Source organism: Gopherus evgoodei, chromosome 6, assembly GCF_007399415.2.
Source record: "Gopherus evgoodei ecotype Sinaloan lineage chromosome 6, rGopEvg1_v1.p, whole genome shotgun sequence".
Taxonomy (NCBI): Eukaryota; Metazoa; Chordata; order Testudines; family Testudinidae; genus Gopherus; species Gopherus evgoodei.
In genome coordinates this window covers 134,530,154-134,545,597 of record NC_044327.1, presented here as the reverse complement: position 1 = coordinate 134,545,597, position 15,444 = coordinate 134,530,154, and the positions used below count along the sequence as shown (strand labels likewise).

At 65.8% G+C, this 15,444-nt stretch overlaps 1 protein-coding gene across 6 annotated transcripts in view; it reads right to left on the bottom strand.

Moving 5' to 3' along the window:
• Positions 1-7,153: 7,153 nt before the first annotated feature.
• The window catches only part of IL11RA (interleukin 11 receptor subunit alpha), a 75,316-nt gene continuing 67,025 nt past the window's right edge, over positions 7,154-15,444 (bottom strand). For 3 of the 6 annotated variants that reach the window (XM_030567681.1, XM_030567679.1, XM_030567683.1), the window contains exons 6-13: positions 14,579-14,611; positions 13,149-13,315; positions 12,738-12,901; positions 12,514-12,655; positions 11,751-11,846; positions 10,966-11,065; positions 9,075-9,157; positions 7,158-7,688 (exon numbers count right to left, since the gene is read on the bottom strand). In XM_030567681.1, coding sequence (XP_030423541.1) covers positions 7,672-7,688; positions 9,075-9,157; positions 10,966-11,065; positions 11,751-11,846; positions 12,514-12,655; positions 12,738-12,901; positions 13,149-13,315; positions 14,579-14,611 — 802 coding nt within the window. In that variant the 3' untranslated portion in view covers positions 7,158-7,671. Of the gene's footprint in view, positions 7,689-9,074; positions 9,158-10,965; positions 11,066-11,750; positions 11,847-12,513; positions 12,656-12,737; positions 12,902-13,148; positions 13,316-14,578; positions 14,612-15,444 lie in introns of all 6 variants that reach the window. The other 3 variants (XM_030567684.1, XM_030567682.1, XM_030567685.1) reach the window with 3 other exon arrangements.

The following is a 15,444-nucleotide window of genomic DNA, read 5'->3' as shown; positions in this document are numbered from 1 at the left end:
CCAGCCCCTCCCCCAGATTTATACGCAGACCCGTGCGGCTGCACTTGGCCCAGCCGCCTCTATTTGCATCTCCAGCGACCCTGATGAGTGCAGCATCCGCCCCCTCGGGCCACCGCCCATGGCACCCCCAGGATTAAAGCACCTGACGCCACAGCTCATGCAAGGACTTGGGCATGGTTTCTGACCCGTCCCATGCAGGGCTGCAGTACCTGCCTGCTCCAGGAGCAGGCGGCGTTGGGCCAGGGGCATCAGCCACTGTTCGGATCCTCGATGTTATTCTGGGTCCAGGGTAAAGTGCCCTGTCTTTGGGCCCCTCCCCTGCTCCCCACGGGGCTTGCTCAGGTCTCTCCTCTTGCCCCTTATGAATGGGACGTTTCCAAAGCGCCCTGAGCGTATATACACCAGGCGAGTCTGTGCCCGCCTCACACAGGTGCCAGGGGCCGCTCCCCACCACAGCCTCCCGCTCTGCTAGGCCAATGGTCAGGCCTGGAGCCCGGCTACGCTCCAGCCTCCTCCAGGGAGATGCTGGGACCCCTGCCAGAGCCGGCCCCTGTCCCGCGCCTGGCCTGCTCACCCAGCCGCCCATCAGCCTCCGGGGCAGGCGGGGGTTGTGTCTCCCGGTGCTGGGCATAGCACAAGCTGACTGAGCAACTGGGCGCCCATGGGGGGTGGAGGGGACAGCGGTGTGAGCTGGGCTCACGGCTGCTGCCTAAACAAGCCCGAGTTGGCTGAGGCCCTGGGCCAGGGCTGGTGTGGTGCTGGGCGGGGCAGAGGAATAGTGCCCAATCCCTGCCCCGGTGCCATTGTGAGCCAGCTGCCAGGGATGGACCGAGCTCCTGTGCATGGAGGACGGGCGGCTAGGGGGTGATGGCCAGAGGCTGGCTGGTCTCTGGGGTGAGTCCTGCCCACGTGGTCCCATCTCTGGGCTTCTAGTGGTCTGAGGGGAAGGCTGGGGTGGGGGGGTCTCAGCCCAGGTCTTCCTGGGCACGGGAAGCCCACCTCAGCTCAGCCAGCAGGACTGGCAGGGAGTGACAGGGTCCCAGGGCTTGGCCACCATTCCCCGCACGGCCCCGCCACGCCGGGGTTAGCCGGGCAGCCAGCCCTGCTGCCATAGCTGTTCTGCAGCGAAACACAGGACTTGTGTGTGCCCAGGGCACCCGGCACACGCTGTCCCCGCCCCCCCATGTCGCTTACTGGGGAAAGGGCACCAGCCCACAGCTGTAAAACTGACATTCGGGGAAGGGAAAGTACAAGGCTGGGGCAGCCAGATCGTTCCTAAAGCCAATGGTGCCAGCTGGGCAGCGCACGGTCCAGTGCCCTCCCTGCCTGGTGGGTGGGCCCGACTCCAGCCCCCACCTCAGCGTGCACTTGGCCAGACAGCTGCCTGCCTGCAAAGCACCAGTAGCGACGCCACACTGGCTAGCCACCGCTGTTCAAACGGCACGGGCCCAGCGGGCAAACCGGCCCCTCTGGCTGGCTAGTGGGACTGCCCCAGGACCGAGACCGTCACAGGCCCAAGGCAGGCCAAGGATGGGCTAGTGCACTCTGAAGCAACCTTCTGCCAGAGCAGCGATTCGCGGGCCAACTCCGAGATTTGGACCCCGCCATAACCAGCTGCTGAGTGGGGCCCATTTGTGACCCAAAGCCTCGGGCAGAACCGGCTCCTGACCCTCCCCAGCAAGCGGGGTGCTCCCAGTGGCCCTGCGGAGCCCAGCTGGGTAAGTGGGCAGGTCTTCAGGACCGCTCTTGTGCCAAGCTGCCCAGCATGCTCACACCAGGTGCAGCCGGGAGCTGGCACATGGGATCTGTCCCAGCTGAAAACCTGGCCCGACGGTGCTCAGGGGGTTTGCGGGGATGCACTGGTGTCGCTGGGCAGAACCTGCCCCCTTTGGGGCCCCAGGACAGCTTGCCAAACCATCCACGCCCAGTGCTCGTGGCTCATCCCAAACCAAGCGCACAGACCTCGGCTCTGAGAGGCTCAGGGGCAGAGTCTCAGCTGGCAGAAATTGGCACAACCCTGGCGTGTTCAGAGCAGGGGGCTTACCCCACACACTGTACGGGAGCCTGCCTCCCCTGGGCTGAGGGCTGCTTGCACTTTGCAGACGCTGCCAGACGCGGCCCATGTGCCAGACTCGGCGGGGGTCCCACTGGGCCGTGCCTGCTGCTGAGCCGTCGGTTACAGTGCTATAGGCCTGGAGAAATGCACACGTGGCTCAGGCAGACGGGGCTTGGGGGGCCTCACGCTACATGTTTATAAGCCAAGCAGCTTGGCCGCCAGGAAGGGGTGTCAGGCTTCGAGCCAGTCCCAGCTGCATGGGAACAAGGCTCGGCTGCTGGTGTTTGAGCAGGGGCCAGCAGGCCTAGTAGGGTGGAGTTCCGGTGCCCCCACGTGTGCTGAGGCTTGACAGAGCCTTTCCAGCCAGGCCCCGGCCCCGGCGAGCTGGCAGGCTGGAGCGTGGCCAGGCCATGAGTGAGGGGGCTAAACACGAACGGGGGGGAATCTGCCCCAGGCAGGACCTGCCTCCCATGGTGCAGGTGTGGCCGAGGAGGGGGTTTAGGGAGGGTTTCCACACATGGGGGGGCATGGCTGGTGATGGGGGGGCATTGGAGCCCCGAGGGAGTGGCCCCAGCAGCCCGGGGGGCAGGAAGAAGGGCCAGCGCTGGCCTTACTGCTCCCCAGCTGAGCTCTGTGCACGCGTAGGGAGGGCCCCGGCCTGGCGGGAGCAGGAATTCGCATGTGGTGGCAGCATGCTGGGTGTGCCGGAGCCCGCGCCAAGGCAGCGCACGTGTGCTCACCGCCGTTCCCCGCCTCGCCACACGTGCTCGGCGGAGGGATCTGGCTGCACAAAGCCTAGCTGCAGCCACGTGGCATGTGGCTTCCCCCTCGGACCTGCAGCCTTTAAAGAACCAAATCAGTCCTAATGCAGCAGCACGGCTTGGCCCCAGGCCTGACAGTGCTGGGTGCTGTGACACACACGCACGTGCACACAGACACGTGTGCACACGCACAGAGACACACACAGACACACATCTCCTCAGGAGCCTCTGCCAGCCTAATCCCTGCAGGGACCCCCAGTTCTCCTAGCGCCGCCCTTTGGGGCTCCAGGAACAGCTCCCCGTTTCATGGCATCAAGCCCAGTCGCTGCCTTACCCTCTGCTCAGAATGCCGCAGCCCCCTGTGCCAGTCCCTGCTCCCCTCTGAACCCCCCAGCTTGGCGAGGGCTCTCTGGCACGCGGCCACCCAGCCCTGGGTGAGGCACCACTGCAGGGAGCTATGCCCAGTGACCCCTCTAACTTCCCCCCCACGTGCGCAGTGAATTTTGTTATGTGCAGCAACATGGCGGTGACGTGTGGCAGGACCCTGTGAGATACGCCCGTGACACCTCACCTCCATATTGGTACACAGAACAAAATTCCTGTGGTGGGGGTGGGGCTAAGGGGTTCAGAGTGTGGGAGCAGGCCCAGGGCTGGGGCAGAGGGTTGGGGTGCAGCGCTGTGAGGGCTCTGGCTGGGGGTGCTGGCTCAGGGGTGGGGCAGGGGATGAGGGGTTTGGGGCGCAGGCTGCTGCCCCCCCCAGCTCTCTCTCGCTGCGGCAGCTCCGGGGCTGGGGTGGGGGAGGCGTTCGTGGCACGGTGCAGAGCTGGGTCCTGGGGGGTGACTCGGAGTGCCGTGCTCAGGGCTGGAGCCCAGCTGCTGGCTGAGAGGGACTCTGGCGAGCTCTGCAAGGAGCCAATGGCACCTGAGCGCCCCTCCCCACATGCCCCAGGCGATGCCCATGCCCACCATGTCTCTGCTTAGTGCTTCCTTGGCTGCGGCGAGCCCCCCCCCCCAGTGTGGCAGGGCAGAGGGGGCTGGGGAACAGTCAGCACTGGGACTAGGGAGAGACCCCTGCCCGTGAGCACTCAAGGGGCTCTAGGATTGACCCAGCGGCATGGGGCGCAGTCTTGTCCTTCCCCACCAACCGCACCTGAATGCCCTGCACTGGCAGGGGAGGGGCCACACTCCTGTCAATCATAGACTATCAGGGCAGGAAGGAACCTCAGGAGGTATCTAGTCCCACCTCCTGCTCAAAGCAGGACCAACCCCAACTAAATCATCCCAGCCAGGCCTTTGTCAAGCCTGACCTCAAAAACCTCTAAGGAAGGAACAGGAGCACTTGTGGCACCTTAGAGACTAACACATTTATTTCAGCTCATGAAAGCTCATGCTGAAATAAATGTGTTAGTCTCTAAGGTGCCACAAGGACTCCTGTTCTTTTTGTGGATACAGACCAACACGGCTGCTACTCTAAAACCTGTCTTTATCTAAGGAAGGAGATTCCACCACCTCCCTAGGGAACCCATTCCAGTGCTTCACCACCCTCCTAGTGAAATAGTGTTTCCTAATATCCAGCCTAAACCTCCCCCACTGCAACTTGAGACCATTGCTCCTTGTTCTGTCATCTGCCACCACTGAGAACAGCCGAGCTCCATCCTCTTTGGAACCCCCCTTCAAGTAAAAAGCGACAGAGAGTCCTGTGGCACCTTATAGACTAACAGACGTAGTGGAGCATGAGCTTGTGTCTGACGAAGTGGGTATTCACCCACGAAAGCTCCTGCTCCAATACGTCTGTTAGTCTATAAGGTGCCACAGGACTCTTTGACACTTTTACAGATCCAGACTAACACGGCTACCCCTCTGATACTGGAATCCTTCAGGTAGCTGAAGGCTGCTATCAAATCCCCCCTCACTCTTCTCTTCTGCAGACTAAATAACCTCAGTTCCCTCAGCCTCTTCTCATAAGTCATGTGCTCCAGCCCCCTAATCATTTTTGTTGCCCTCCACTGGACTCTTTCCAATTTTTCCACATCCTTCTTGCAGTGGGGGGCCCAAAACTGGACACAGTACTCCAGATGTGGCCTCACCAGTGCCGAATAGTGGGGAATGATCACATCCCTCGATCTGCTGGCAATGCTCCTACTTATCCAGCGCAAAATACCATTGGCCTTCTTGGCAACAAGAGCACACTGCTGACTCAGATCCAGCTTCTCATCCACTGTAACCCCTAGGTCCTTTTCTGCAGAACTGCTGCCTAGCCACTCAGTCCCTAGTCTGGAGCAGTGCATGGGATTCTTCCATCCTAAATGCAGGACTCTGCACTTGTCCTTGTTGAACCTCATCAGGTTTCTTTTGGCCCAATCCTCTAATTTGTCTAGGTTACTAGGGCCTCCAGAGTATCTACCTCTCCCCTCAGCTTAGTGTCATCCGTGAACTTGCTGAGGGTGCAATTCATCCCATCATCCGGGTCATTAATGAAGATGTTGAACAAAACCAGCCCTAGGACCGACCCTGGGGGCACTCCGCTTGATACCGGCTGCCAACTAAACATGGAGCCACTGATCACTACCCGCTGGGTCTGACGATCTAGCCAGCTTTCTATCCACCTTACAATCCATTCATCTAGCCCAGACTTCTTTAACTTGCTGGCAAGAATACTGTGGGAGACTGTGTCAAAAACTTTGCTAAAGTCAAGATACATCACATCCACCGCTTTTCCCCATATCCACAGAGCCAGTTATCTCATCATAGAAGGCAGTTAGGTTGCCCAGGCATGACTTGCCCTTGGTGAATCCATGTTGACTGTTCCTGATCACCCTCCTCTCCTCCAAGTGCTTCAAAATGGATTCCTTGAGGACCTGCTCCATGACCTTTCCAGGGACTGAGGTGAGGCTGACTGATCTGTAGTTCCCCATATTCTCCTTCTTCCCTTTTTTAAAGCTGGGCACTACAGTAGCCTTTATCCAGTGGTCCAGGACCTCCCGATTGCCATGAGTTTTCAAAGATAATGGCCAATGGCTCTGCAATCACATCTGCTAATTCCCTCACCACCTTGGGATGCATTAAATCTCAACCCATGGACTTGTGCATGTCCAGCTTTTCTAAATGGTCCTTAACCTGTTCTTTCACCACTGAGGGTGCTCACCTCCTCCCCACACTGTGCTGCCCAGCGCAGCAGCCTGGGAGCTGCCCTTGTCTGGGAAGCCCAGGCTTCTGCAGTGCCCTGTCCCCAGTGCTCCCCGGCCAGTGCCCATGGAAGTCTCTGCCTGTAGCGCAGAGCCCCCCGCCCCAGCCTTTCCCCCCGGAGAGGTGGCAAACCTGCCTTCAGGGTAGCCGTGGCCTGCTGGGGCAGTGGCCCCGTGGCCAGGATGGTGTTAGCCTGTGAAATGCCACCACAGAGCCAGCAGGGGGAGCCAGCATCCTGGGTCTGGCCCTGGCTTTGCCCCAGTTAGCCGGGTGTGTTAACGAGCTGCAGAGCCTGAGGGTGCCCAGCCCAAGGGGGCCCCTAGATACACAGTGCAGATCCCTCCAGCAGTGCCCCATGCCCACTCCCAGGGTGTGCGCCAGGACGGGCACCCTGCATGTTCACCCTGGCTTCCCGGGGTGCCCACCCGCCGCCTCAGCTCTGGAAACGCGCCCGACGCCTGCCAGGTGCTGCACCCAGCCCAGGCCTCCACTCTCGGCAGGGCCGGGCAGCCCTGACCCCTTCCAACCTCAGCCAGACACTGTGCCCAGAGCCCGTGCCAGGGTCCCCCGAATGGGGCTTGGCACCTGGCACACACAGGGCATGAGGGGCTGCTGGAGCCACATTGGGCCTGTGCTGAGACACAGGAGCCGGAGGAACTGAGCCCTCATGTCCCACTTCCCGCCCCCCAGCTCCTCCACGCTCCCCGCCAGCTCTCAGCTCCGGCAACTTCCATCTGGATGTGACTGTGGCCTGGGGCTGCTGGTTGTGGCCTGGGGCCGCTGGTTGCAGCCCCAGCCAGGTGCCAACACGTGGGAGCCAGTCCCGGGTGGCTGGAGACTGGATTCAGGCAGCACCTTAGCCGCCCCCCTACACCCTTGCTGCCCCCCTGCCTGAGCCCCTCTGGCTGGCAGGGGGCCCCATCAAACCTCCCCTGGGGCCCAGCTGTCAGGGCAAAGCAACCCCCCATGGCGCCAGGGCCCTCTATGGCGCCTGGAACAAGCAGCGGCAGGGCTGATGTGGGGGCCTGAAGGCTGGCGGGCAGGTGGCCCCCCCTCAGACCTCTCTTCCGGGGGGTCGAGCAATAACCAGCCCAGCCCCCACTGCCTCTGCCCCTGTGGTGCTGGGCACAGAGAGCCAGCCTGGACCCTGCTGTCACAACCCCCTTTATTGGGATCCCGGCGCGCTGCCCCGAGGGACCGGACAAGCCCGGGGGGGGGGGGGGAGTCCTCCCAGCCACAGGAGGGTGGGGGTTCAGGGAGGGTGGGGGTCAGTGTCACCCACACACGCCCGCTGGCACCCCCAGCTGGGCTCCCAATGTCCATGGATCCTCCAGGACCCCATCCACACCTGGCAGCAGAGCAGGCTGGGTTGGGGTCCCCGTGCCCCCTCTCAGCTCCGTGGACGCCCCAGCGCTGCCCCCGCCTCAGCCCCAGGCCAGTCCCCACCGGGTGCGGATCCAGCTCAAGTCCACACGCTGGCACCAGCAGCAGCACCCACAGTGCAGGGACGGACCATGGCACCGACCCCGCTGTCTGTCCCTGTGGCTCCCGGGTGTCGTCTCCCTCCACGCCAGCGAGTGTCTGTGCTGGGGTCCGGGCGCGGCGCTGGCAGGGGCGGGTGGCACAGTCCTGGGCGGGGCGGGCGAGCAGCGGTGTCTGCAGGTCCTGCTACAAGATCTGGGCTTCTGCGCAGAGGGAGGGAAGAGGTTGCAGGGGGAGGGGATCAGGGGACCTCCCGTGCCCCACTGATTGGCACTGCCCCATGCCCGTAGTCAGCCAGAACCGCCCTGCCTGTGGGCAGTGCCCGGCCTCCCGGCCCCAATCCCAATGCAGCTGCTGCCCGCCGGCCTCATCCCAGCTCTGATCCACCAACCCGCTGCCACCCTCTCAGCCCTGTCTCCCTGTCCCCATGCCATGCCCCCATGCCATTGCCTGCCCCCCTCACCCGCACTGTCCTGACATCCCGCACCCGGCCGTACAGGCCCACACACTGCCCTGTCCCCACGGCCCGAGAGCCCAGCGCCACCCTCTGCTAGCCTATGCCAGCTCTGCACTGCCCCGTGCCACTGCCATGGCACGCAGCGCCAGTTTGTTCCCCCACCCAGAGCCGTGGGGTCCCATAGCACCCCTGTGCAGCCCCACACCTGCCTGCCAGCCAGCCAGCACACTGCCCAATGCCCCCCCAACACAGCCCCACGCCCTCCCCCAATACAGCCCCACACCTGCCTGCCAGCCAGCACACTGCCCCATGCCCCCCCAACACAGCCCCAAGCCCTCCCCCAACACAGCCCCACACATGCCCGCCAGTCAGCACACTGCCCCATGCCCCCGACACAGCCACATGCTGCCCCAAGCCCTCCCCCAACACAGCCCCACACCTGCCCGCCAGCCAGCACGCTGCCCCACACCTCCCTGACACAGCCCCACGCCTGCCCGCCAGCCAGCACGCTGCCCCACACCCTCCCCCTGTGCAGCCCCATGCCAGCTACCTAGCATGCTGCCCCACCCCCCCGACACCGCCCCACGCCCACTTGCCAGCCAGCACACTGCCCCACAGCCCGACACAGCCCCACGCCCACCTGCCAGCCAGCACGCTGCCCCACACACCCCCGACACAGCCCCACACCCACCTGCCAGCCAGCACGCTGCCCCACACACCCCCGACACAGCCCCACACCCGCCTGCCAGCCAGCACACTGCTCCACACCCCGACACAGCCCCACGCCCACCTGCCAGCCAGCACGCTGCCCCACGCCCCCCCGACACAGCCCCACGCCCACCTGCCAGCCAGCATGCTGCCCCATGCCCCCCCGACACAGCCCCACGCCCCCCCAACACAGCCCCATGCCCACCCGCCAGCCAGCAGGCTGCCCCACATCCTCCTGACACAGCCCCAAGCCCTCCCCCAACACAGCCCCACGCCTGCCCACCAGCATACCGCCCTGCCCCCCCGACACAGCCCCACGCCCCCCCCGACACAGCCCCAAGCCAGCCCACCAGCATACCACCCTGCCCCCCCCCGACACAGCCCCACACCCTTCCCTTTTCCCCCCGGACCCCAGGTCACTCACTGGGCAGGGCTCTCATGCGCACGGCAGCTGCCAGGAAGTCGTGCTTCTTGGTCTCGTCTTTGCTGGGTTTTCTCAGACGGAGCCTGGGGACAGAGCAGAGGGTTTGTGGGTGCTCAGGGGTCTCCACACACTGGCCACAGCTTCAGCCAGGCCCCCCGCAGCCCAGAGGGCACCCGGCCAGCTGCTGCAACCCCTTGCTCCATAACTCCTTACAAGGATTGGCCCTCGGTGCCCAGGAGTGTCCCCCCGGCTCCCCAACCCCGGGGAAGTGGGGTTTAGGTGACTCTGCGGCATGGGGGGTTTCCCAGGAGTGTGGGGTGACCCTGGGGCACACAGGGGGAGTTTCCGGGGTGTGGGGTGACCCTGGGGCACATGGAGAGGGTTTCCTCATTGTGTGGTGACTCTGGATGTGGGGTAACTCTGGGGAACATGGGGGGAGTTTCCCTCGCATGTGGGGTGACTCTCCATCTGGGGTGATCCTGGAGCATGGGGGGGTCCCTGGCTGTGCGGTGACCCTGGGGCACATGGGGGTTTCCCTGGCATGCGGGGTGACCAGCAAGGAGGGGTGGCTAGAAGGAGGGGTGCAGCCAGACACCCAGCCCCGGGGAAGGGGGCACTCCAGCCTGGTAGGGATCCAGACCCATCGCCGGCTCTCACTGTAGCCCAAAGACAATTCTCCCAGCCAGGCCCCCATCCCCCCACCCTGAGCTTGGCCTTATCGAGCGCAGCAGGCCGGGGGCATGGCAGGACCCGGGCTGGGGGTGCTGGGATGCAGCCGGCCGGCAGTAGGGTGACAACAGACATGCACACGGGAGGACTGGGAACTGGGAGCCAAGAGCGGGGCTGGGCAGTGCCAGCTCGGGCTGCGTCCCCGCGGTGCCTGGCCAGCTCCAGCTTGAGGGGTTCCCTAGTGGTGCCACCTTCCCTTGCCACGTGCCCATGGTCTGGCATGAATCAGTGCAAAGCCGAGAGCTCCAGCCTGGAGCCCCTCGTCCACAGCCAGCTTCCCCGCAGGGTCCAGGTTCTGCCCTCCTTCCAGCCGGGTGCCCATCCTCAGCCCGTCCGCTGCTGGTGCCTGCGGACATCAGGGTGCCAAGGGCCCTGCCCACTGGGGTGAGGGGCTTGGCTGCCCTATTTCTCCTACAAAAAAACCACCCAGAGACCCGGCTCGCCTGACCGACTGCCCCCTGGGTCGGGAGGGGCACTGGCAGAGTTGTGGGGAGCCCAGGGCCGGGAGAGCAGGGGCTGTGGGTTGGGAGTGAGGGACACCAGCGAGGCTGGGTGTGTGGGGCACAGGGCTGGGAGAGCAGGGGCTGCGGGTTGGGAGTGAGGGGCACCGGTGGGGCTGGATGTGGGGGGCACAGAGCTGGGAGAGTAGGGGCTGCAGGTTAGGTGTGAGGGGCACCAGCGGGGCTGGGTGTGGGGGGCTGGGGCTGGGCTAACAGGGGCTGCGGGTTGGGAGTGAGGGGCACCGGCCGGGCTGGGTGTGGGGGGCACAGGGCTGGCAGAGCAGGGGCTGTGGGTCAGGAGTGAGGGGCCCTGGCAGGGCTGGGTGTGGGGGGCACAGGGCTGGCAGAGCAGGGGCTGTGGGTCAGGAGTGAGGGGCCCCGGCAGGGCTGGGTGTGGGGGGCTGGGGCTCACTGCTGAGCTGCGTGTGGAGAAGCCGGTGGGATCACCGTTAACCATTTCACTGCTGATCAGAGGATGCGGGACAGGGGCTGGCAGATTCTCTTGCCCTCGCTATGTGGGGCAGAGCTCCATGGCATCACCGGCGGGTGGAGGGGACATGGCCGCATCGTGGCCGAGCCCAGAGGGTGAGCCCAGCACCCCGGCCCCTGCCCGCCCTGTGCTCCCGAAGGGCCCATCCCAGCCGTGGGCGTTGGGCACCTACCAGACGATGCTGGCGATGCCCAGGACCACGGCCAGGATGAAGAACGCGAAGATCCCGAGTGAGATCAGGATGGCCACCTTCTCCATGGGGTCGCTGCGATCTGCGAGGAGCGGGGACGGACGTCACTGCCAGGGGATGCCAGGGCACCCCAGCCACTTGCCTGGCCTTTGGTAAGGAGCACGTGCCCCATTCCCGGGGACAGTGGCTGGGCGGCTCATTCTGTGCCATGCTGATGGGTGGCTCATTCTTCCAAGCCAGGCTGCCCCACTGCGAACCTCAGCCCCTGCAGCTCCCCCTGCCCTGGCCAGCTCCTCACCCCTCAGACCCCGGGTGCTCATGCCCCCGCCCAGCCTGTCCCCACCCCAGGCTCTGGGTGTCCTTAACTCCCCCAAGGCCCACCTGGCTCCCAGGCTGTCCCCGCCATGCCCTCTGCAGGGTGCGTGGCAGGGAGGGGACAGAGGCCAGGGGCTGGCGGGCCCAGCGGGGGTGAGGTGGGTGCAACCGGTGGGGAGCTGGGTCCCCGCAGCGTGGAGATGGGCTCGCCCCATGGCACCCAGAGAAGGGGGCCAGTCTGCATGCTGGCTCCAGGGCTGCCCTCGCTGCCCCCAGGCATCTCAATCTATGCGGGACAGGTGTGGGCACGGCACCCTGCCAGGCTCCCACCCACCAGGGTGCCAGGCGCTGCCCACTGCACTGGCTGGGCTGGGATCCCGCCCTCGCAGCCCCCTGCCTCCAGCATGGGCCCCAGTAGCCTTCCCTGCCAGCCCCGCGAGGGGGCCGCTCACCGATGGGCTCAGGGTTGGGGGCCAGCGAGGGCTCCTCGGCCGGGCTCTCCAGGCCGGCATCAGTGGTGGCTTCATCGCCTGGCGCCACGGTCAGGCCTGCAACCGAGGGCAGGAGAGAAGCAGGTTACTTGGGCCGGGGGCCGTGCCAGGCTGGGGGGAGGGGAGGGGAGGGCAGGGCAGGGGGAGGGCAGGTGGGGGGCTGCACGACCTTCACAGTGACAAGCGCTGCCCCAGGAGAAGCTTAGGGTACTGACCCCCGGCAGAGTCCCCAGAGATGCCTTCCTGCCCCGTCCCTACAGCCCTGGCCCGAGCACCCCGGCCACCCCTCCTCACCTGGCCCTGGCCCGGCCGCCCCTCCTCACCTGGCCCAGCTGGCCTTCCTCACCTGGCCCAGCCACCCCTCCTCACCTGGCCCTGGCCCGGCCGCCCCTCCTCACTTGGCCCTGGCCCTGGCCTGGCTGCCCCTCCTCACCTGGCCCTGGCCCGGCCGCTCCTCACCTGACCCGGTCGCCTCTCCTCACCTGGCCCAGCCGCCCCTCCTCACCTGGCCCAGCCACCCCTCCTCACCTGGCCCTGCCGCTCCTCACCTGGCCCGGTCACCCCTCCTCACCTGGCCCAGCTGCCCCTCCTCACCTGGCCCTGGCCCGGCCGCTCCTCACCTGGCCCGGTCGCCCCTCCTCACCTGGCCCAGCTGCCCTTCCTCACCCGGCCCTGGCCCGGCCGCCCCTCCTCACCTGGCCCTGGCCCGGCCGCCCCTCCTCACCTGGCCCAGGCGTGGCCCGCGCCTCGGCACTCCATTCGCTCCAGTTGCCGGCGTCCAGGAAGTCCTTGGCGCCGACCTGCACCACGTGCTCCAGGCCGGAGAAGGCGTCGGTGATGACTTCAGAGAGGTTCACGGTCTCCACCTGGGCGGGGAGCGGGCAGAGGCTCGGACAGGAGGCCAGCCAGCCCCAGCTCTCCCCCAATCCCCTCGCCCCTGGCACTCACCGTGGACCAGGAGCCGTGCGCAACGGGCCGGTACTGGAGCCGGAACTTCAGCTGGAAGTGGGGCTCCTTGGGCCAGGAGGCTGGGTACTGCCAGCGGACCCGCAGCCGCCGCGGGGCCGACGGGACCGGCTCCACCACCAGCCCTTCCGGAGGGTCCGGCTTAACTGGACGGGGACAGACATGGGCAGCACTGTGAGCCCACACCGCTGGGCTCCCCCGGGGGCTCTACCAGGGTGGGGAGGGGAGGACCCCGGCACCCTCAGCCCAGTCCACCACAGACCCCCCACTCAGCACAACTCAGCCCCTTGCTGGCAGCCGCAGCCCAGGGGGACGGAGCGGCCTGCCCAGGGGGCAGCCTGCCAGGCCGGGCCGGGCTGCTCGGTGCCCGGGGGTGGGTGGGGCGGCACTCACTGATGGCCTGCATGGTGACGTCCAGCAGCCGAAAGCTGGAGCCCAGCGGGTTCACCTCGGTGATGTTGAGCCGGTAGGAGCTCCAGAACTCACACTTGGGCACAGTGCACGTGCGCGGGCGCCCGGGGTCCTGCACGCACGGCCCCACCTGGCTGCTCGGGGTCCTGCTGATGAGAGCACAGGGCAGTCGGTGCTGGGTGGCTGAGGCAGAGCTGGCAAACACAGCCGGGTCGGGGTCCCCTGGCCCCTGAGCCATGGCCCCGAAGTACCACGCACCTGCATTGCAAACCAGGAAAGCTGGGGGTGCCTGTTTCCCAACTGCCCCCCCTATTGCAGGCACAGCGGGCCCCCTTGCACCAAAGCACTGGGCCAGCCAGTCTAGATGGGCATGTACCAAGTAACCCCGTGCCCCGGCATGCCCTGCCACACACACACTTTTGCTCAGCAGCCCCTCGTGCAAAGCTGTGCTGGCAGCCACACGGGCACCCAGGTGCAGGCACACCCCTGCGAGGGGCTGGCCCGTGCGTGGCACGCTCACACTCATGCATACAGCCCGTGCACTGACAGCCGGACCTTAGCACAGGGTCTAGGGCCCAAATGCCTGCGCCCGGCAGACCAGCTGGCCTGGGAGCCGCAGCCAGTGAAGAGCAGCAAAGGGAAGGCAGGGCACAGAGGCCATGGGACGGGGTGCTCTGAGGATGGGGCAAGGGCCATGGCGCGGGGAGCTCCAGAGGAGGGCCGGGGCAGCAGTTCCGGCCAGGCCCCTTTTCCTCCGGTGGCAGGAAGGTGGGCTAGGCAGAGCTGCCATGGTTCTCACGCGCTGGCACAACAGGAAACGGGCCGGGATCTTTATCGGGTTGGAACCTCCCACGGGGGCTGCAGGGTGATGTGTGGGGGCTGGATCGGGGAGGCACTGGGCCGTGCGCAGACAGGCTCTGGCTGTAAGGCTGAGACCCAGTTCCGCAGGCCGGACACGTGCTGGGCAGAGGCTGTTGGCTGTGGTCAGAGCCGGGGCCCCTGGCAAAGGGCTGGCCAGGCTGCTGTGGGTGCAGGACTGAGGGGGGGTCTCTGAGTCCCTGGCCAGGGGCTGGGATCGGGAGAGTGGGGCTCCGACTGCTCCAGAGTCTGCAGCCCCCCGTAGAGTGGGCAGTGCCAGGGAGGTTCCCCTGTCCAGCCCCATCCCTCGCCTGCCCTAGGGGACGGGGTTCGCGCCTGGCCTCACTGCAGACGTGCTGGCTAATTCTGCTTATGCCATGCCAGGCTGGGCACTGGGCAGCACAGACACGGTGGCGTGGATTCAGAGCGCCCCAGCAAGCGCAGCAGTGCCCCGGCGCCGTGCCAGCCATCCCGGGGCAAGCGCACCCTCGGAAGCTGCGGGCAGGCAGGGTCCGGACTAGGCTGCAGGGGGGAGAAGAGGGGTTGGGTCCTACCTCCATTTCTCGTCGCCCATCAGCAATTTCTTCCTGTTTGTGGAGAGAAACGGGAAGGCAGCCGATGAGTCTTGGGGCCCAGGAAGGGGCTTTGGAAATGTGCCAGCAAACCCAGCCGGGGGGCCAGGACCAGGGGCAGAGGTGGGGGGGGGAGAAGGCACCGCTGGCTGTGTGGCACCCAGCTGGCATTGGGGGCTCCAGCTGTCACTGGTCCTGGTGCCCAGAGGGGGGAGAGAACCGTGCGCCCAGCGGAACCCCCCGGGCACTGCAGGGAGGCCGGATGGAGTCAGCAGGGGGCGCTCTCCCCCCGGAGCCAACGCAGGTGCCCAGGCCGCAGTGCAGTGCTAGGGGGCGCTGTGACACTGGCCACGTCCCTTGCACACCAGGGTCACTAGTGCTCCGCACCTGGAAGCTTGGCACTGCCTCACGATGTGCCAGGCCCCTGGGTCTGTACCAGGATTAGCCCGCCAGTTCCTAGGGCAGAGCCAGCGTTGCACCGTGCAGCCGTGAACATCAGCTCAAAAGCCGGGGGCAGAGCTGTCAGCACCAGGATCCCAGGTGGGACTCGTGGGGGTAGCGGGGCGGGGGGGGAGGATCCCGCTCGGTCTCTCATCACTTCCCAGCCTAAACAGCGGTGTGGAGCTGCCCCATGTTGACAACAGCTGCTGTGCTCCACCCCAGAGGTGGCTGCATGTCTGGGCTGAGGGAAGCATGCATGTGACACTTGGCAAAGTGCCCAGGAGTGAAGAGGAATGACTGCCCCACACGCAGCCCGCTGGTGCCTCCTCGCCCCCCGACAGCTCTGCCCCGGCCCCAGCACCAAACCTCAGTCACATCACACGTCCACATGCCCAGGGGCAAGTCTG